The sequence below is a fragment of the Tubulanus polymorphus genome, chromosome 5 (genome assembly GCF_964204645.1).
Source record: "Tubulanus polymorphus chromosome 5, tnTubPoly1.2, whole genome shotgun sequence".
NCBI lineage: Eukaryota > Metazoa > Nemertea > Palaeonemertea > Tubulaniformes > Tubulanidae > Tubulanus > Tubulanus polymorphus.
In genome coordinates, this window is record NC_134029.1 from 10,435,087 (window position 1) to 10,458,205 (window position 23,119).

General features: G+C 39.2%; 1 protein-coding gene and 1 long non-coding RNA gene across 2 annotated transcripts in view; one reads left to right on the plus strand and one right to left on the minus strand.

Moving 5' to 3' along the window:
* The window catches only part of LOC141905259 (uncharacterized), a 179,501-nt gene that overhangs the window by 7,103 nt on the left and 149,279 nt on the right, over positions 1 to 23,119 (plus strand). Inside the window, exon 2 of the mRNA XM_074794083.1 lies at positions 18,895 to 18,995. Coding sequence (XP_074650184.1) covers positions 18,895 to 18,995 — 101 coding nt within the window. The remainder of the gene's footprint in view (positions 1 to 18,894; positions 18,996 to 23,119) is intronic.
* Positions 1,604 to 4,946, minus strand: LOC141906436 (uncharacterized). The gene is made up of 4 exons (XR_012619330.1): positions 4,840 to 4,946; positions 3,869 to 3,961; positions 2,738 to 2,857; positions 1,604 to 1,881 (listed from the first exon to the last, which is right to left on the minus strand). It is a non-coding gene; the product is annotated as an uncharacterized LOC141906436 (long non-coding RNA).

A 23,119-nucleotide genomic window follows, 5' to 3' on the forward strand; every position in this document is an offset into this window, starting at 1 on the left:
TGTATAGATGGGGGGTGGGATCACTTACTTAAAATGTGTATTTTTAACCGGCTAAGTATCCGTAAATTTTAATCAGGCTGGTAGTGTCCGTGGCACGCGAGTGGCGGCGCTATCAGCTGGTGTGTCGGTTGTCATGTCAGTTGTTGGGCTAGCGGGGTGGGGTTACCAGGCTGAGCTGCCCGTTGTCATGCTGAGATGCTGGGGTCAACCGATTATCATTATTTAACGATATTAACTGTTTTACCGGTCGTATTGACTCCCATCATTTCAGTTTGGCAGTTGACAGCCAGACTTGGTAAGCATCAGTTGATTCGTCGGTCAGCTCCGGTCTTTGACCGGGCTGACCGACATTCACGTAATCGGTTCACTATTGATAATTAATAAGTCAGTCAGGTCGGCCGTCTCCTTTTTATCGTTTTCAACGACGATTGTGATTGACAGCTTGGATTTGTCTGAACTTCCATTAATTTACTCTTCGAACCGTATTTGCGTGATTTGATTGTCGATTCGAATTATATGATGATACGTTTACGTAATAGGTTTTTGTTCTTTTACGAGATACTTAGACGGTAGATTCGATAAAGAAAAGAATAAGTTATGTAGTAGAATTAACCTAATATTTATTCACTTTGAATTATAATAAGAAAGTATGACTTTAATAAATTAATAATTAGATTCAGTATTTTATATGCGGCTTCAGACTTATCTATTGAGAATGGTCAGAACCTTAATAAGGACTGAGGAAAAATTATTTATGATATCAGCTTTTTGACAAGATTGAAATGGTGGAGACGAATAGCAGAGGACTATTTAGTAGGGACTTTGAGCCTACAGCCCATAGGTGGGAGAATCTATGGTAGGATTTTGGACTGCCATTAGTATGAAGTGAGGGTTACGGGATTATTCTATAGACCGGTCGAATGTAGGGTAGATCCAGGTATAATTTGGGGTGGCCAACTCAATTATATGCTGTGGGCCTTACGGGCATGTAAGATACATGTTGCTGAGGATAACCGTATACCGGAAAATAGGCTATTCGTGCTCGGTATGCACGATCTTAACATAGCAGACTATAATTTTCAAATCGTGGCTGTTTTATAGATTTATCTCTCTCGGTTTCTCATGAGGATCATCTCTTGCGGTGAAATATTATTTCCCTTTTTGGTTTCACTACCAGAAATCATTCGACGTAAGCGAACTCCGTAGCGGGCTTGGAAGACTTTAGATTTTACCTTCAAGACCTCCTGACATATTAGATGAATGACGATTGAAGCAGCAAATTGATGAGCAGAAGAATGACCGCCATATTAGAAGAGAGAGGGCAGCACCGTGTTGCCCCCGTTTTCCGCTACAATTGGTGTCAGAAGTGGGATGATTCTTTTTGAGATTCCAGATTGAGAGATAATAATTTTTTTTATATAGCCTCGCAACATAACAGATACATATTTAAGTAGATTCTGACCTGTTCCCTTTAGATAGAGTCGATAAGTTTTGCATAAAGTAGTATATGTAGTTAAGTTTTAAACAAGGACATACAATTTAGACTTCTTATTTTATACAGATTCGAAGTCGTACAAGTCAGCAAAAAAAAATGAGTTATCCTGTGACTCGTGCATCGCGCGCTCGCATTATGCGTAGTAAAAGTTCGGAAGATTTATCAAGTCCAGACGGTCTTGTGAATAACGAGACGTCTATAATAGTTCAAGGTGATGTAGGTCCTGTTAGCAAGTCCGCGTCGTATCGGTCTAGTATGACTAGTAATCCGACAGGCCAAACGTTCTCTGGCGAGAGTCAAGATGGAACGTGGTCTCAAAGTAGTGGTTCGGCGGATGTAGGTAGAACAAGTTCTTCCAGTTCCCGTAATGTAGAACCAAACGTGATCTGTAAGATAAAACCAGAAAATTATTCAGGTGACGGATCATGGCAAGATTACAGATTAGGGTTTGAAACAGTAGCAAGAATTAATCACTGGTCAAACGATGTTAAAGCCGACTTCTTATTCGCTTCATTACGAGGCGCGGCTAGGCAACTAGTTTGTACTAAGCTGGTTAACACGGAAAGATTAGAGTATCAAGAAATTTGTAAGATTTTAGACGCAAGATTTGGTCCAGGGGATTTCGCAGAAGTTCATCTGGCCGAACTGCGCAATCGAAAACGCAAGAGACACGAAAGTTTAAAAGAATTGGGACAAGCAGTAACAATTCTGTGTGCTCAAGCATATCCTGAATTCTCTTTGGTGCAAAGAGACAAGCTAGCCAGAACGCATTTCATCGAAGCATTGTCCGATGGTGAAATGAGAATGAGATTATGGCAATCAGATGTAAAGAGTTTTGATGAATTAATCTCATACGCGTTACGTTTAGAAAGTATATATATGATGGAATCATCGAATGATAGATTTCCAAGAGAAACATATGTAAGACAAGCAATAGTTTCAGATGAGGTTTCTGAGCTTAAGAAAGAAATGGCGAGTTTAAGAGAGGATGTGCGACGTATGTGCAATAGTCGCAGAAATAATTATAAATCTCAGTCAACACCATATAGAACAAGTAATAACGTAGTTTGTTATAACTGCCAGCAGAAAGGTCATATAGCAAGACAATGTACACAGCAGCCTTTAAACTCTCCCGCGCCGTTCAAAAGGGAGTAGGTTCGGCTAGAGTAAATAAATCAAGTCTCCCAAAGAATTTAGAGATTGAAAATAGACAAAAGAAAGATGATTCTAAAGTATACGTACTGTCCAAAAATGATAAATCACAATCGGCGATTTATTTGTCGGCAGTAGTACACGGAGTGTCTGTGAAGTATCTGGTAGATACCGGTGCTCATAACACAATCATCAGTAATCGTTTGTATACTGAAATTATAAAGAATCACAAGATAAAATTAGAACAATCAACTATACGACTCTATGCAGCTGATCATAGTAGTATTAGAGTGAGAGGTACAGCGGTCATTCCCTTAGGCTTATTTGGTAAAAATATACCTTGGGAAGTGATAGTGGCCGAAATTAAAGAAGATGCAATTCTCGGAATGGATTTTCTGACAGCATATGATTGTCATATCCATTTAAAACAGCGTACGGTGACTTGTCAAGGTCATCAAATGCATGAGGAGCCAATAGCGCCTATTCACGAGAACGCAATATTAATTAGATCAACAGACAGAATTAAGGTCCCGCCTTTATCTGAAATAACGGTGCCGGGCTATATCGACGAGAAAGATAAACAGTACTTAGGCAAGTGGGCGATGGTGGAATCGAACCACAATTGGAAGTTAGGCCCTGAAATGTGTGTAGCACGTAGTGTAGTGGACACGGAAAAATCACAGATATTAGTTAGAATCGTAAATTTAGGCGATCAGCCGAGAGTATTGTATAAAAATACCTCTATGGCTAAAATATCAAGGGTAAGAGCTATATGGTCACGAGAAGAGGCAAGTGGTAAATCAGATCAAGTTAATCAAGTAGAGAGTAAAGAATCCTTAGAATATCTAGAAGACTTAATTAAGCGTAGTTGCGATGGTTTGAGCCCGGAACAAGCTAGAAAAGTGCGAAATTCAATTGTGAAATACGCGGATGTATTTGCGAAATCAGATACGGATTTAGGGGAAGCGAAAGGAGTTTACCATACTATAGATACAGGTTCAACGCCGCCTATCAAACAACGATTTCGGCGTTTACCATTAGCGAAACAAGTAGAATTAGATAAACTTTTGAAAGATACGATGGATTCTAAAGTGATCGAGAATAGTCAGTCACCATGGAGCAGTCCAATAGTATTGGTGACTAAAAAAGATGGTAACCTTAGATTTTGCCTAGACTATCGGGCTTTGAACGAATGTACAGTATCAGACTCCTATCCATTACCTCGAATTGATGATACGATAAGGTCTTTATCGGGAGCCAAGTATTTCTGTGGAGCCGATCTTCAGGCAGGTTACTGGCAAGTTCCGGTATCGCCTTAAGACAAAGAAAAGACTGCTTTTGTAGTACCGCAAGGTTTATATCAATTTAGAAAAATGCCTATGGGTCTCAAAAATAGTGGTCCTACTTTTGAGAGACTTATGGAGAGAGTACTGGAAGGCTTATTGAACGACATAGTCCTAGTTTATCTAGATGATGTCATTATATTTGGCAAAGATTTCGAATCAACTTTGATGAATTTAGAGAAAGTTTTGGAGCGCCTTCGAGCCGCGGGGTTAAAACTCAAGCCTAAGAAATGTCATTTTTTCAAAAGTAGTATTGAATTTTTAGGGCATGTAGTGTCAGACCAAGGCATTGCTTGTACAGAAGCGAAAGTTAAAGCAATCAAAGAATGGCCTCAGCCAGTAACTCCGTCGGGAGTGCGTTCTTTTATGGGATTAGCCTCCTATTATCGTTCGTTTTGTAAAGGGTTCACTTCAATAGCTAAACCCTTATATACGCTTACAGAAAAAGGCAAAGAATTTAAGTGGTCACCTGAGTGTGACGTGGCTTTTACAAAGATCAAAGAATTATTAACGACAGCCCCTATATTGGCATATCCAGACCCGAACATATCTTTTATACTAGACACAGATGCTAGCAATACTGGTATAGGAGCAGTTTTGTCGCAAATTCAGGATGGAAAAGAAAGAGTGATAGCATACGCAAGTCGTACGTTAGCCAAGCCTGAAAGAAATTATTGTGTAACGAGACGGGAATTGCTGGCTGTAGTATCGTTCATTAAACATTTTAAATACTATTTGATGGGCAAGCGTTTCACTTTAAGAACAGATCATGCTTCTTTAATGTGGTTAATGTCATTTAAAGAACCAGAGGGACAGATAGCGAGGTGGATATCCGTATTAAGCACTTACGATTTTGAGATCATCCATAGGCCCGGCAAGAATCATGGTAATGCCGATGCATTATCCAGACAAGAATGCGTACAATGTGATCGTATAACAAGAAAGAACGAGGGTACCTGTAATGAAATGAGAGAGAGTAGTATAAATAACTTAGTATCGGAACAAGATATAACAGAAACTCGATATACGTATAGTCAATTCGTTCCAGAGGGCCATTGGCTATCTATGAATATCTCACAAGCTCAACGTAATGATCCGGAGTTCAAGTGGATATTTCCGTATATAGAAAGCAATAGCAAACCAGAATGGTCTGATGTGAGCGAATTAGGCGAAGATGCAAAGTTTTATTGGGCTCGGTGGCAACAGTTAAAGATTATAGATGATGTTTTATATATCTGTAAACAGAGAGAAGGATTTAGTGAATCCATTTTACTATTATTACCGGAAGATTATAGAGAAGAAGTTTTACACAGTTTACATAACTCTATAACTGCGGCACATCTAGGGATTCGTAAAACTTTAACAAGAGTGCACGGCCGTTTTTATTGGCATCACATCCGGCAAGATGTAAGAATGCACTGCTTGTGTTGTTTTGTATGTGGTGCTCGAAAGACACCAGCAGTGAAACCAAAAGCTAGCCTACAGTTATACAGAGTGGGTCTTCCAATGGAAAGAATAGCCATGGATATTTTGGGTCCATTACCGACTTCACGCAATGGAATGACCTATATTTTAGTAGTTTGCGATTATTTTACGAAATGGGTAGAAGCTTATGCTTTACCAGATCAGAGCGCAGAAACTGTAGCGTGTAAATTAGTTGAAGAATTTATATCGAGGTTTGGGGTGCCAAGAATAATTCATACGGATCAAGGTGCTAACTTTCAATCTAAATTGATGAAAGAATTATGTGTATTATTGGAGATAAAGAAGACGAGAACTTGCGCGTATCACCCACAGTCTGATGGATTGGTTGAACGATTTAGTTTTAATTAAATTGTTATGTAATATAGTTATTTTCTGGACGAGGACGTCCAGATCTGGAGGGGGGGTAGTGTAGCGTTTGTGCAATCGTATTTATTAAAATGTATTAAATCGAATTGAATTGAATAATATGTAGAATTTTCGTGTATTGATATTGTAGCGTCTATGCAATTGTATGTATTTATTCAAATGTATTGAATTGAATTGAATGGAATAATATTTAGAGGGGGGCGGGATAGGTTTGTTAGATGTTACTCTATTTACTTTTGTTGAATTTAAGATGTATACTGTATATAGATATTGTGTATTGATATGTTGTATAGATGGGGGGTGGGATCACTTACTTAAAATGTGTATTTTTAACCGGCTAAGTATCCGTAAATTTTAATCAGGCTGGTAGTGTCCGTGGCACGCGAGTGGCGGCGCTATCAGCTGGTGTGTCGGTTGTCATGTCAGTTGTTGGGCTAGCGGGGTGGGGTTACCAGGCTGAGCTGCCCGTTGTCATGCTGAGATGCTGGGGTCAACCGATTATCATTATTTAACAATATTAACTGTTTTACCGGTCGTATTGACTCCCATCATTTCAGTTTGGCAGTTGACAGCCAGACTTGGTAAGCATCAGTTGATTCGTCGGTCAGCTCCGGTCTTTGACCGGGCTGACCGACATTCACGTAATCGGTTCACTATTGATAATTAATAAGTCAGTCAGGTCGGCCGTCTCCTTTTTATCGTTTTCAACGACGATTGTGATTGACAGCTTGGATTTGTCTGAACTTCCATTAATTTACTCTTCGAACCGTATTTGCGTGATTTGATTGTCGATTCGAATTATATGATGATACGTTTACGTAATAGGTTTTTGTTCTTTTACGAGATACTTAGACGGTAGATTCGATAAAGAAAAGAATAAGTTATATAGTAGAATCAACCTAATATTTATTCACTTTGAATTATAATAAGAAAGTATGACTTTAATAAATTAATAATTAGATTCAGTATTTTATATGCGGCTTCAGACTAATCTATTGAGAATGGTCAGAACCTTAATAAGGACTGAGGAAAAATTATTTATGATATCAGCTTTTTGACAAGATTGAAATGGTGGAGACGAATAGCAGAGGACTATTTAGTAGGGACTTTGAGCCTACAGCCCATAGGTGGGAGAATCTATGGTAGGATTTTGGACTGCCATTAGTATGAAGTGAGGGTTACGGGATTATTCTATAGACCGGTCGAATGTAGGGTAGATCCAGGTATAATTTGGGGTGGCCAACTCAATTATATGCTGTGGGCCTTACGGGCATGTAAGATACATGTTGCTGAGGATAACCGTATACCGGAAAATAGGCTATTCGTGCTCGGTATGCACGATCTTAACATAGCAGACTATAATTTTCAAATCGTGGCTGTTTTATAGATTTATCTCTCTCGGTTTCTCATGAGGATCATCTCTTGCGGTGAAATATTATTTCCCTTTTTGGTTTCACTACCAGAAATCATTCGACGTAAGCGAACTCCGTAGCGGGCTTGGAAGACTTTAGATTTTACCTTCAAGACCTCCTGACATATTAGATGAATGACGATTGAAGCAGCAAATTGATGAGCAGAAGAATGACCGCCATATTAGAAGAGAGAGGGCAGCACCGTGTTGCCCCCGTTTTCCGCTACAAATTGTTGCGTTTATTAACGGACTCATTGGATTGAACTTCAAAACAAAATTTACGATATTTAGGTGGGTTGTTAAATTCAATAGGCCTACGACCAATCTGTCCGGATGTTAGGCCTACGCATATACATAGGCCTACATAGGCTAGTAGCCTCTACTAGGTTAAGCGTTCGCTGTAGGGGAATGGAGATCGTTCGCTGTGTCGCTTGAAGTGTTTATCGAGTTTTACGCGACCTTAAGGCTTTAGTATGGTGGCTGATAAGGGCCATGCGTAAAAAAACATGTATATGCAAATGAGGGCGACATTATGACAAAACCACAAAACTAAAATAACGCGACAAAACATTATTTCGGTTTTATCGCCCGCGACAACTCATTATTTTGATCTTATCGCCCGCGACAATTCATTAATTTGGTTTTGTCACCCGCGACAAATCAATATTTTGGTTTTGTCGCCCACGACAATTCAATATTTTGGTTTTATCGCCCGCGACAATTCATTATTTTGGTTTTATCGCCCGCAACAATTCATTAGTTTGGTTTTGTCGCCCGCGACAATTCAATATTTTGGTTTTGTCGCCCGCGACAATTCAAGATTTTGGTTTTATCGCCCGCGACAATTAAATATTTTGGTTTTATCGTCCGCGACAATTCATTAATTTGGTTTTGTCACCCGCGACAAATCAGTATTTTGGTTTTGTCGCCCACGACAATTCAACTTTTTGGTTTTATCGCCCGCGACAATTCATTGTTTTGGTTTTATCGCCCGCGACAATCCATTAATTTGGTTTTGTCACCCGCGACAAATCAATATTTTGGTTTTGTCCCCACGACAATTCAATATTTTGGTTTTATCGCCAGCGACAATTGATTATTTTGGTTTTATCGCCCGGAACAATTGAGTATTTTGGTTTTATCGCCCGCGACAATTCATTAATTTGGTTTTGTCACCCGCGACAAATCAATATTTTGGTTTTGTCGCCCACGACAATTCATTATTTTGGTTTTATCGCCTGCGACAATACATTGTTTTGGTTTTGTCGCACGCAACAATTCATAATTTTGGTTTTATCGCCCTCGACAATTTTTTTTTGTCCCGGTTTTATCGCCTGCGACAATTCATTATTTTGGTTTTATCGCCAGCGACAATTCATTATTTTGGTTTTGTCGCCCGCGACAATCCTTCTTTTTAGTTTTGTCGCCCGCGACAATTCATTATTTTGGTTTTATATTTTGTTTTTGTCGCCCGCAACAATTTTTTTTTTGGTTTTGGCGCCCGCGACAATTTTTTTTTTGGTTTTGTCGCCCGCGACAATTCAATATTTTGGTTTTATCGCCCGCGATAATTCATCATTTTGGTTTTGTCGCCCGCGATAATTCATTATTTTGGTTTTATCACCCGCGACAATTCAATATTTTTGTTTTATCGCCCGCGACAATTCATAGTTTGGTTTTATCGCCCCCGACAATTCATTAGTTTGGTTTTGTCGCCCGTGACAATTCAATATTTTCGTTTTATCACCCGCGACAATTCATTAGTTTGGTTTTGTCGCCCGCGACAATTCTTTTTCAGCCCACTTGGGACTTTAGTCCCAGCGGGCTATTGCGTTCACTTTTCGTCCGTCCGTCCGTCCATAGACGGAATCCAGTTATTTCGGGAAGTTTTGAAGACGCTTCAAGGTAATGTCTTGATATTTGGTGTATACATGTATCTACCCTAGACACATCGTCAGCCCAAAAACTGGCCCTGTCAGATTCAAGATGGTCGACTGGCAGCCATTGTTGTTTGCCATAATCAGCACTTTTTAAACATTTTCGAAGTTTTCGTGGGAAATTTTGAAGACGCTTTGATCAATTACCTTGATCTTTCGTTTATATTTGAATCTACCAAAGGCCCATCAGCATAAGAAAATTGGGTCGATCTGACTCTAGATGGCCGTCCTATGATGTTTTTAGTGCCCAAAAATGTCAATTTTGGCCAGAATTCTAGGTCCTGTAGCTTCCTACTGGTTTGCCATTTCTCATTGCAATTGCTGATGGGTATTCTTTAGAGAGGGATGTTTTATACCTGGGACAGGTATTTTGATCAGACAATTATGACGCAATTGGCGGCCATCTTGGTGTCATCAGTACTCATTCGTAGGTGGGAAAAAGTTTTTCCACATTAAATTGATACCTAAGCATATTGTGTTACTATATTCAATTGGAAAGTTGTAGCCCATAACGTGTTCTATGATTTTGGTGAGTTTCAAGGTCATTGGTTTTTGTATGTGGCCATCAGGGGGCGTTGAATAATACAATAACTTAGTATCGCTATATTATATTTGTACCAAGGCATATTTTGTTACCATGATCAATTGCAAAGTTGTAGTTCATGACATCATCTATGATTGTGGTGAGTTTTTAAGGACATTAGTTATTCCATATAGTCACCAGGGGGCGTTGAATAGTAGAAAAGCTTAGTTTTTCCTTATTAGATTGGTACCTAGGCATAGTTTGTTATCACAATCAATTACAAAATCATAGCTGCTCACATGTTTTATGATTGTGGTGGGTTTCAAGGTCATTGGTTTTTGTATATGGTCACTAGAGGGCGTTATGTATTTAAATTGTTAGATAGTTGAGCATTTGAAACCACTTCCCAAGTGAGCATGGTGTCCCTGGACCCCGCGACAATTCATTATTTTGGTTTTGTCGCACGCAACAATTCATTATTTTGTTTTTGCCGTCCGTGACAATTCATTATTTTGGTTTTATCGCCCGCGACGATTCAATATTTTGGTTTTAACGCCCGCGACAATTCATTATTTTGGTTTTATCGCCCGTGACAATTCATTATTTTTGTTTTGTCACCCGTGACAATTCAATATTTTGGTTTTGTCACCCGCGACAATTCATAATTTTGGTTTTGTCGCCCGCGACAATTAAATATTTTGGTTTTATCGTCCGCGACAATTCATTAATTTGGTTTTGTCACCCGCGACAAATCAGTATTTTGGTTTTGTCGCCCACGACAATTCAACTTTTTGGTTTTATCGCCCGCGACAATTCATTGTTTTGGTTTTATCGCCCGCGACAATCCATTAATTTGGTTTTGTCACCCGCGACAAATCAATATTTTGGTTTTGTCCCCACGACAATTCAATATTTTGGTTTTATCGCCAGCGACAATTGATTATTTTGGTTTTATCGCCCGGAACAATTGAGTATTTTGGTTTTATCGCCCGCGACAATTCATTAATTTGGTTTTGTCACCCGCGACAAATCAATATTTTGGTTTTGTCGCCCACGACAATTCATTATTTTGGTTTTATCGCCTGCGACAATACATTGTTTTGGTTTTGTCGCACGCAACAATTCATAATTTTGGTTTTATCGCCCTCGACAATTTTTTTTTGTCCCGGTTTTATCGCCTGCGACAATTCATTATTTTGGTTTTATCGCCAGCGACAATTCATTATTTTGGTTTTGTCGCCCGCGACAATCCTTCTTTTTAGTTTTGTCGCCCGCGACAATTCATTATTTTGGTTTTATATTTTGTTTTTGTCGCCCGCAACAATTTTTTTTTTGGTTTTGGCGCCCGCGACAATTTTTTTTTTGGTTTTGTCGCCCGCGACAATTCAATATTTTGGTTTTATCGCCCGCGATAATTCATCATTTTGGTTTTGTCGCCCGCGATAATTCATTATTTTGGTTTTATCACCCGCGACAATTCAATATTTTTGTTTTATCGCCCGCGACAATTCATAGTTTGGTTTTATCGCCCCCGACAATTCATTAGTTTGGTTTTGTCGCCCGTGACAATTCAATATTTTCGTTTTATCACCCGCGACAATTCATTAGTTTGGTTTTGTCGCCCGCGACAATTCTTTTTCAGCCCACTTGGGACTTTAGTCCCAGCGGGCTATTGCGTTCACTTTTCGTCCGTCCGTCCGTCCATAGACGGAATCCAGTTATTTCGGGAAGTTTTGAAGACGCTTCAAGGTAATGTCTTGATATTTGGTGTATACATGTATCTACCCTAGACACATCGTCAGCCCAAAAACTGGCCCTGTCAGATTCAAGATGGTCGACTGGCAGCCATTGTTGTTTGCCATAATCAGCACTTTTTAAACATTTTCGAAGTTTTCGTGGGAAATTTTGAAGACGCTTTGATCAATTACCTTGATCTTTCGTTTATATTTGAATCTACCAAAGGCCCATCAGCATAAGAAAATTGGGTCGATCTGACTCTAGATGGCCGTCCTATGATGTTTTTAGTGCCCAAAAATGTCAATTTTGGCCAGAATTCTAGGTCCTGTAGCTTCCTACTGGTTTGCCATTTCTCATTGCAATTGCTGATGGGTATTCTTTAGAGAGGGATGTTTTATACCTGGGACAGGTATTTTGATCAGACAATTATGACGCAATTGGCGGCCATCTTGGTGTCATCAGTACTCATTCGTAGGTGGGAAAAAGTTTTTCCACATTAAATTGATACCTAAGCATATTGTGTTACTATATTCAATTGGAAAGTTGTAGCCCATAACGTGTTCTATGATTTTGGTGAGTTTCAAGGTCATTGGTTTTTGTATGTGGCCATCAGGGGGCGTTGAATAATACAATAACTTAGTATCGCTATATTATATTTGTACCAAGGCATATTTTGTTACCATGATCAATTGCAAAGTTGTAGTTCATGACATCATCTATGATTGTGGTGAGTTTTTAAGGACATTAGTTATTCCATATAGTCACCAGGGGGCGTTGAATAGTAGAAAAGCTTAGTTTTTCCTTATTAGATTGGTACCTAGGCATAGTTTGTTATCACAATCAATTACAAAATCATAGCTGCTCACATGTTTTATGATTGTGGTGGGTTTCAAGGTCATTGGTTTTTGTATATGGTCACTAGAGGGCGTTATGTATTTAAATTGTTAGATAGTTGAGCATTTGAAACCACTTCCCAAGTGAGCATGGTGTCCCTGGACCCCGCGACAATTCATTATTTTGGTTTTGTCGCACGCAACAATTCATTATTTTGTTTTTGCCGTCCGTGACAATTCATTATTTTGGTTTTATCGCCCGCGACGATTCAATATTTTGGTTTTAACGCCCGCGACAATTCATTATTTTGGTTTTATCGCCCGTGACAATTCATTATTTTTGTTTTGTCACCCGTGACAATTCAATATTTTGGTTTTGTCACCCGCGACAATTCATAATTTTGGTTTTGTCGCCCGTGGTTTTGTCGGAACATTAAGTTTTTTGGTCGAACAGTGTGTTAAGGTCGTTTTGGAAATTTACTCGGTCTGGAATATTTTGGATTACTGTGTATGTCATTTGTCAGGAGATTAAACAGAAGACGACTTAGGATACTACCTTGCGTGACTCCACTAGTCTGACCGTCTCATTCCAAGATGAGGCGTTCCGTTGATTTCGGTTTCAAGTTTCCGTTCAGAGATAACTGCTGAGCCATTTGGGCGACCTATCATTGATACTGTTTCCTAATAGCCTGTTTAGTAATGGCTGATGTTGAGCCTTATCAAATGCTTTGTTGAAATCCACCGTTGAACAGGATTCTAAGACTGTGCAGAAAACCCGTTATCGCTGCTTTGCAGCTATATTTATAGTTTATTATTGCCAGGCTAAATAAAGATATAAAACGATATAATTCTACGCCCCGCTGTTTTAGCTTCCACGGCCATACATTGGAAGAGGTTTCGTTTCCAAGACTTAATATTCAGCCACCCTCTGATATGTGACATCATATGAATTTTATTTGAATATTTTTTCATATTGTGAAAAATAATCTTTTGAAAATATAAAATAGTTTCCCTGCCGCACCTACCTGTACCCTACGAAATTTTGGATGGTGAACATAAACAAATGTTTATCTTTGGTCTTATTTGACTACAAAATAATTCTTAAAGAAAGATAACATACAATATAAACTTCTAGTTGAAGTCACAAATTAAAAGGTTTTTTCAAGCAATGCCCTTAGAGGCCTACTCCAAACAACCTCTAGCTTTCAAGGTAAACCACACTTTGCCCATGGGCAATTTATTTGATTACTTGGAGCATGGATTCTCTGTAATTCTGCCAAAAACTTTATGATGAAGATTAGTAGGCGTATTTGTTTCCATTCATAATTCTAAAAAAGACATATTTTTCTAGATATTTTCCATCCTTATTTTCGATCTAATAAATTGTCTGTTAAAAGTCTGTCTTTTCCCATCATTTGAATTCAATCCAATAGTTTTCACTAATAGCTCCAATAGTTTTCGCTAACAGCTGATCGCTGTCTCCGCTGCTGTACCGGAGGGAATTTAGGGGTTTATAGGGGTATATTTGAAACTTCATGGAATAGTTACCAAGGTATCTGACACAGAAAATTTATATAGCATGTTGTTGATAACTTTTGGGCCAACAATGTAGACATAAATAATTCGGATATAAGTGAACTTGAGGTCAAGGTCACATACTCCAAGATGGCCACCATGAAAAAAATTCACGATACAGTTTCAGATAAACTGCCCTGTCTCCCAGCAGAATGCACTGATCTATTCAATTCCAACTGATATTGTATGCCATATATCCTTACTTAATGTAGTAAAAATTTCAAAGCAATAGAACCACTAACAAATTTATTTTTCCACTCATTTACCATGATATGTCGGAAGGCCAGATGTAAGGGGTTTCATTGGGGTATAATTTCAGACCTCAGAAAATTGTTACCTATGTATTTGACACTGATACATTGTATACCATGGTGTTGATAACCATTGGGCTTACAAATAAGACCAATTATTTAGATATATGTGACCTTGAGGATGGACAGTTTCTGGTTCTTCATTTTTGTTATTGGTCTCCGTTGCCATGACAACCGTATCAACAGGGTCTAAAAAAATTGTCACTGATTTCATTCTCATCATCAAAATCATAGCCGGCACTATAAACCTATTTTCAAACGTTTTCGCTGAAGAAACCTCTAAAGAAACCTCTCGCTTTAATCCTAGGCCTTTCTAAACGCAGGGGTCTCAGTCGAACCTTACAAAGTTGCAGCTTGTGACATATTAGGCTATTTGATTGTGGTGTGTGTCAAGTTAACTGTGGTTTTTAGGCCAATCAGGGAAAAATAGCTTTTTCTCAAAATGTATGGATTACTTTGATATGCTAATTAGCCATGTGCTCAAAATGCAAATTCAATCAAATTTTATTCTGCTAAAAAACATCAAATCTATTTCAATTTTTACTTTAATGGACAAATGAAACATCAAATCCAATTTAATTTTGTTCTGCATTCAAATCAATAAGACTGAAGGGAAAAGATCACAGGGGCCTAACACAAGGTTTTTAACCCTAGTTTCCTGGTACTGAATCAGAGCTGCCAACGGAATTTCACCGTTTGTCCCGCTGTCCCGGGAAGCATTCAGATGTCATGGATTATTGAACAATTAGCTTTTGTCACAGAAATTGTGATGGCTTTTATTGATTTCAATGTTTTCAATGGGAAGTTGGCTCTTTTTTCGTTCGCAGTATATGTAATCTATACATGTCGCGAGTGAATATTATAAGGCAAGTCTTCACTGTGGTGCTAGCAGTCAGTACTCTTGGCATGATATAATCTGGCGAGTGAACACTGTTGCGCTAGCAGACGGTACTCAGGAATGATTTAATATGGAGAGTGAACTCTGTGGAGTTAGCAGTCAGTACTTGACTTTCCTGGAACATTGAGTTAGATTTCCTGTGTGTGAACTTTAAGAAACATGCATTCATGATGCCGCTCTCCTGACCTGGGCACAAGATAAGTGCTTGATTTTAAGTTAAAAAGCTGAAATGCTGAAATTTTTGGATTTCCCTGAAAATTGATGGCTGTCCCAAAAAATTGGAAAGTTAGACGAGACTTACCTGTAAGTTGAAGTTTGACTTGAATTCTATAGAGTGAGGTTAAGGTTAGAGATTAACATGGTTCCTTTGTAGTTTTCTCTTAATTAGTTTAATATCCTAACTCTTCTTGTAGGTCAATAGTGGCAGCCTTTTCCTTTTTTGACTGAATTGCGTGATATCAAAATTTGATCATCAATATACCCACTGATCGTGATCCCTGTGCTCCGTAGAAAAGCATGTACAGGTTTACAGATTTTTGTGTAAATTCTAGGACCAGAAGCCAAACCATTAGGCACGCATGTACATTGATACAATTTATCCTTGAATCTAAATCAAAGCCATCTTCTATCATCAGGATGGATTGGCACTCCATAGGCCTAATAGGTGCCTTTTATATCGATGGATTGCATGTAACATCCTTGATAAACTAATTTCAGTACAGTCCCAAAAGTTTCCATCTTAGAATGTCTATAAACAATATGTTCATTCAATTTGCTCAAATTCAAAATTAATCTATATGCACCTTTCTCTTTCTTGGAGCGAATGAATATGTTAGATATGAATTCGGGGTAGTCATGTCCAGTTTCTTCAATGACCCCTGTTTCTGCCAATGAATCCACCAATCTTTCAATGATCTGAATTTCAGTGGCATTAAATCTAATAGGTCTTGGGACCCAAGTTTGTATGGGTGGCAGCCCGTCCTTAAATTCGAGCCTGTACCCAGAAATAGCATCCAGCACTGTCTGATCAGAAGTTATCCTATTCCATTTATGAACATGCCTGCCCAGATTTCCAGCTGACCTATTTATAACAGATTGTCTTACCTCTAAACTGTCCTTGATTTCACTCCTTTCTTTAGGCGAAGAGGAAATCTGTATGAGGTACTGTGGCCGAGCATAAATGTGTAAATTCGGTTTTAAGTTCCGGTTTGAGGAATTCTCTCCTTCTCGCTATAGGTTATGGAACCCATTTCCCAGAAAACCTAATGCGTTTGACATTTCCTCAGAAAAATTAACGTCTCGGTTATTCAACATATTATCTGCTAATTGTGTGATACAGACACTGGCTTTAACCAAGTAGTCTTGGACAGATTGTTATCTAGCATCGATAATCTGAGCCTTATTAGAGACAACATCCCATAAAAGCTGGTTTACTTTCACCTTTGTTAAACGTTCACAGTTTTCGGGTCTAATGTAGGTTTTCCCGATTTCCTTATAGGCTGCTTCACTCATACCCTCCAAGAAGGCAGAATTAACCAACTGTGCAAGATTTGTATCCACTTTAGGTCCTGTTTTCTCCTTTTTAATAAACCTGTCTCGCACATTCGCAAATATACTTGTACTCGATTCATTTTGCCCAATTCTTACGCTTATTTAAGGGCTCCGCAGAGTAACTCTGTAACTCAGTTTCCAGCGATCCTGACCCTTTAGTCTTTCTCGAACTGGTGTGACTCGGCTTCTTGATTTCCATTACTTCTGTAACCGTACTGACTTCCGTTGATTCATTGCCGTTAGCACCCACAGTGCCGGCGACTGCCATTTTGTTTTTATCTTTCTGGCTTGACGACCTCGTCGTCTGCCGAACGCTCGGATTAACTGTAGGTGTAGCCGCCCCCTGCGGTTCACCACCAGGTTCCTCCTTCACTGAACTCATGATCAACCATAAACTACCACTCCATGAGTGATAAAAGAGTTTTATTATGCAAAATATACTCCGTATAAATAATCACCTTACGAATTTTGTAATAGCACTTCAAGGCAACTGATGGCGCATGCGCGGGCATATCTCATGGAAATCTCTAACAACTTTACCGAAATGAAATAGAATGGGGATGTTGGCAGCTTTGCTATATATATGAAAAGAATAGTTAGCAGCAGCTCTGCTGCCTCCCCAGCAGGGGCTGTATATTGCAATGGCTTTGCACTAAGATAAAATGCTATCAGCGAAAGTTCACTAAGCTGCTGTTAAAACAGCTGAGAGAAATTCAATTTCAAACACACAGTATCATCTTTAACTAGCGGTCCTTAAAATCTTGCGACAAAAGTTTTGCCCCAAGTCGATAAGCTCGATTAATGAGCCCCTTTTGTGCAATTCTTAAAATTAGCAAAAATTGCAGTTTTTTCACTGTGAGTGGTTATTATCCTGTAACATAGTGGTTTTTATCCTGTAACATGTACATGTCCAACATGTAGAAAATCATTCAGCATTTGGTGGCATACGTTGTATGGAAGATGTCTATTTGAGTCATTGGGGAAATCCCACTACCACATATATTCTTGATCTTGATTATGATACTGCGTCATCTGCGTATTGGTGATGCATGGAGTGGGTTCTTATTGTTCAGCGGTGCAATGGGGTGTGGCGCAGGTAAGGTGGATCTCATTCTTAGTACTCTGATTCCACTGGCTGACTCTAGGAAAGCATGAAAATTTGAATTTGTCGGTATTCGCACTGAACACTCTGAATTTGGTACTGTTTGTAGATCTTGTAAGCGTGTTTCCTGGTTTGAGGTACTCCTCTACTTGTACAGCGACTGTTCCGGAATCGATCTCAGTCTTAGATTCCTTCGTCGGGATTCTAGGGATGATGAGTCGTGTGATTATAACATGTAATCATAGAACTCATGAGTTCTATGTTGTAATGTGTGCTGAGATCGTTTCATTTGATGGATTTTCATAGAACTTCCAGGAAAATTTCTTGGTTCAAGTGAAGACAGGCTTTTAACTACTTGAAGCATGGATCCCCCTCTGAAATTCTGCCAAAACACACGTTGAAAAAATGTTTTTTCACCATTCATATATAATTTTGAAAAAAAGAATCTTTATCTTGATATTTCCGTTTAATTCAAGTTTCTGCAAAAAAGTCATGTAAATGATTTAAAAGCCTGTTCGTCGAGCATCCCAAGTATGAAATTGAAGCCCAGGTCTTTGAGATTTTATAATTTGTGAAGTTGCCGCGTCAAGCCCCATGGGGCTCTTGTTATATATAGTACCTAGGATACTGGGGTCAAAAAGCTTTGTGTCAGGCCCCTGTGGAAAAGATTGACCCGAGTTATTTGTTCCTGCCAGATCCCTGTCGGTGGTACTTATGAAAACAGGACTGTGTGAATTATAGGTATTGTCTCTGAGCTTGGAGTGTATTTTGACAAATAAGACCCACACAGAATGCATCATTTGCCATTTTAAGAAAAGCTGACAGGCTGGCCATAGTGCCCCTTTGGGCTTTTGTTTTATATAGTCACCAGGGGATGTTAAAGAGCTGAGTAACTTAGTATTTTCATATTGTATTGGTCCATAGGCAAATTTTGTTACCTCAATCCATTGTGAAATTGTAGCTAGTGATATTTTGTATGATTGTGGTATGTTTCAAGGTCATTTCTTTCCTAAAATTCTCACCAGGGGCATTGAATATTCAAATTTCCTGATTATCGAGCATTGTTGAGCATTTCAAACCACTTTCCTAGTGGGTGTCCCTGGACCCTAGTATTGCATGGTTAACCATATCAACTTATTCAGATATTTTCATAATTTAGATATTTACTTTTTCAGTGCCTCAACTCGTGCACCATGGGAAAATAGACTTTCTTGTTTTTGATTACCTATCGGAAATCACCATGTCGCTTCTTACAGCTGTCAAAGCAAAGAATTCAGTGAGTAGTACATGTATTTTAAGTATGAACAATACATCCAAGGGACGTGTATTGTGTACTAACGTCCAGGTTTTAACTATTCTGGTGATAGTTTTTGTGATAATACACAAATGAATTTTATGAAACAAAGTCAAAGTATATACAAAATGAATGCTAAGGTTCAAAGGACATTATAAGCAATTGCAATTATCATTTAAGTAACAGTGGCATTTGATGGTGATCATAAATATATAAATGCACATAACTGATGATTATAATAAAAGATGATGATAATAATAGTAATGATAATAACAATGGTGAATTATAACAATAGTAGTAAATACAGCTGCAAAGCAGCGATAACAGGTTTCTGCCTTGCTGGGGTCAACTCAGCATGGATATGTTGACCCACATGTTCACTTTGTACAAAGTACTAATGTACCAAGTTTAGTGGAAATAACATCAAGAATAATGTTGAAAATGTGTTTTTACCATTCCCTAGTGTCAGTTGTTTGAACTAATGCTGGTTAGCGTACTATACATATGTATATGTTTATACACTAGGTTTATGATTTCTATAACTAAATGACTGAATTTAACACAAAAAAATGGATGCTAGAATGAGTTTTCAAAATTTAGGCCCTCTAGTTGTTAGAATAGGAACTAACTAGGTGAGGGATTCGTTGTATTTAGTAACCAGGTACATGTGTATCAATTTTAATGGACTTTCACTGTAGCGAAGTCCATTTTGCTATCGCATATAACACTTTCTTCCTTTGGTACAAAATAACTTTCAAATGAGGCTTAGTTTCTTTTCAGAACTTTCAAAACATTCATTGCAGTAATAAAATCTGTTGTTACAAAGTAAAGTAACGCAGCTACCAAGGAAGAACGCAAAAAACAACGGACGTCTATCTACTTCGACTTTTTATTCTCGACTAACAAAAACAGATACATAAAACATAAGGTTATTATAAGGTGACCTATTTTCGAGTTTTACAGTAGAAATATTACTTTTTAACAACACTCCAACTTAATATTTTACTCAAGTCCCATTTTAATTCTAAGTGTATCAAATTGAACACGAGGTACGGGTTTCGTGAGAATGTCAGCAACCATTTCTAATGTATGACAGTATTCAATACTAACAATTCCATCAGCGACAGCTTCACGAATGAAATGATGATGCAAATCAATGTGTTTTGTACGACAGTGTCCTACGGGATTTTTTCGATAACGCAATAGTGCCTATGTTATCCTCTGCTATAACGGTAGGTGTCGTCTGAGTCGCACCTAAGTCACAGAGTAAACGACGTAACCACACAGCTTCATGTGTTGCACTACTGAGCGCCATATATTCCGCTTCGGTCGTAGAGAGTGCAACAGTAGGTTGCCTTTTACTTAGCCAGCTAATTGCACTACTGGCAAGTATAAACACGTTGCCGGTCGTTGACCTTCGATCGTCGAGGTCGCTACCCCTATTCGCATCTGAATATCCTCGCAGACATTCATTTTCAGATTTCCGGTAAACAAGGGATAATTCCGCGGTTCCTTTCAAGTACCGCAACACACGTTTCGCAGCGGTCAGGTGCACTTCTGACGGATCACCACAATATTTCGATATTGTGCTGACAGCTTGAGCGATATCTGGATGCGTGGCTATGGCGGCATAGAGCAAACTTCCAACAATCGATTGATAGAGAACTTTATTCACGGGTTTGCTCACGCCATCATTTTTGACTAATTTAACATTTGTATCCAACGGCATTGCATCACACATTTTAAACTTTTCGAGAAGGCGTTGTATATATTGATTTTGATGCAATTTAATTATGCCATTTTCTTGAACAACACATATTCCAAGACAGAAATGGAGTTCACCCATATCTTTCATTTGGAATCAGTTTGGAATCGGTTTGAAAGATCACCTTTCAAACTATTTAGCTCATGTAATGCACTGCTAGTGCCAGCAGAGTTCTAATAGATGAGAACTTTGCGACAGGGGAGAAGGTTTCTTCGTAGTCAATTCCATATTCCTGGGCAAATCCTTTAGCAACCAGTCGAGCTTTGTAGCGATCAACAGTTCCGTCTTCACCAAATTTTGCTTTGAAGACCCATTTACATCCAATAGCTTTTCTATTTGTTGGCAATTCAACTAATTCCCACGTGTCATTTTCAATTAGCGATTTATACTCATTATCCGCAGCGGCTTGCCACTGAGCAGCTTCATCACTGGCCAGTGCTTCTTTCAAGTTGGTCGGTTCGAAAACACCGATTAACGCTACGTGTTCACACTGGTCGGTATCAAACGCCATATCAGCGAACTCATCAATCATGAACCGGGTCACGGGTTTTCTAGGTCTGTCGCTTCTTCTGAGTTCAGTCGGTGGTGGCTGATCACGTGACAGTTCAACATTAATCTCCCGATCAATTATTACAGTATCTTTGTTTAACACCTGTTCAGACTCACAGAGTCCGAAGTCATTCTCGTTTAAGGCCACATCACGCCGTTTGTAAACCATTTGTGTTTTATCTACGATCAGGCGGTAGCCTTTTGATTCACGATCATATCCGACAAAACGAAGTTTGACAGCCTTATCATCCAGCTTTTTACGATTTTTATCGGGAATCATAGCATACGCGGTACATCCAAACACTTTCAAGTGACTAAGATCTGGTTTTCGTTCATACCAGACTTCATACGGGGTTCATTCCCATTGAGAGTTCTAGTCGGTAGTCAATTTTTCAAATACACAGCGGTGGCGATTGCTTCAGCCCAATACGATTTAGGCAATCCTGCATGAGCGACCATCGAGTGCACTTTTTCGCATACAGTACGATTCAACCTCTTAGCAACGCCATTTTGCTCTGGAGAATACGGCAGAGAGGGGTCATGATGTATACCATTCTCTTTCAAGTACATCAAAAACTCGCTCGAGATATATTCTCCGCCATTATCGGATCTCAGAGTGCCTATGCGATTTCGGCTAGCATTACACGCGACCACTTCAAACTCTTTGAATCTTTCGAACACCTCCGACTTTTCTCGCATGAAATACACAGCTGAACATCGACTGTAATCATCAGTGAATGTGACAAAATAACGTTTGCCTCAGAGAGATTCAGAGCTCATCGGGCCATATACATCACTAAGTACGATTTGCAACTTCCGTGTCGATTTAATTCCACCTGTGGACTTAAATGGTATTCGCGCCATTTTACCTTTTACACAACCCTCACAGAATGACAATAACGGCTCGGGTTTAGCGTTTTTTAACCCCTTTCACAAGAATGTCTTTCGCCACACGCATGAGTAGTTGAGGGTTGATATGGGCGAGTCTCTGATGCCACAGTTCCATCTCATTATTTAGACCATTAACTGAAAAAGCTGCTGTTTCATCACCAGCGGTAACACACTGCAGTTCAAACAGTTTATCAGCCAGTAAACAGATAGCTTTCACATGCCCCGTTTTATCCTGAAGATGACACTTTGTGCTTTTGAACTCAACAGTAAAACCTTTTTTTATCACTGCTCGCACAGAAAATAGATTACAGGTCAAGTCTGGAACATAGAGAAAATATCCCATGACCTCGCTCCCACTAGCTCCGTTTTCCAAGAGAGTCGTCAACTTAACTCTTCCATGATCTCGGGCACATATCGGTCGTCCATCGCCAAGACCCACTCGTTGCGGCTCATCGAATTCTACATAGTCCAGTAAGACATTTTTATTCCACGTCATGTGACTTGATGCGCCTGAATCAATCAGCCATTTGTGACTTTTCATTTGTTGTTCAGGTTTAGTCACATGGAATATGAAGTCGTCTCGGTCATCTCGGTCAGGGATTGCTGCTGCTTTCTCCACGTGACCAATTTTTTTCGCTGATCCGCGGTATGGGGACGTAGGGCAGTCACGGTGGAAGTGTCCACGTTCACCACACCCATAACATTTGGCTGGTGGCTTTTCCTTCCCTGGACGCTTGCAGCAATATTTATTTGCTGCTCCCACTAGCGCTGAGGCCCTGCTGATAGCTGGCGTCTCGTTATTTTCTCTCAGGTTCATCTCCTCATGGATGAGGGCTTGCTGCACAGCCGACAATTTCAGCAGATCATTTCGCGCTTCAAGAGCTGTCACCAATGTTGCATA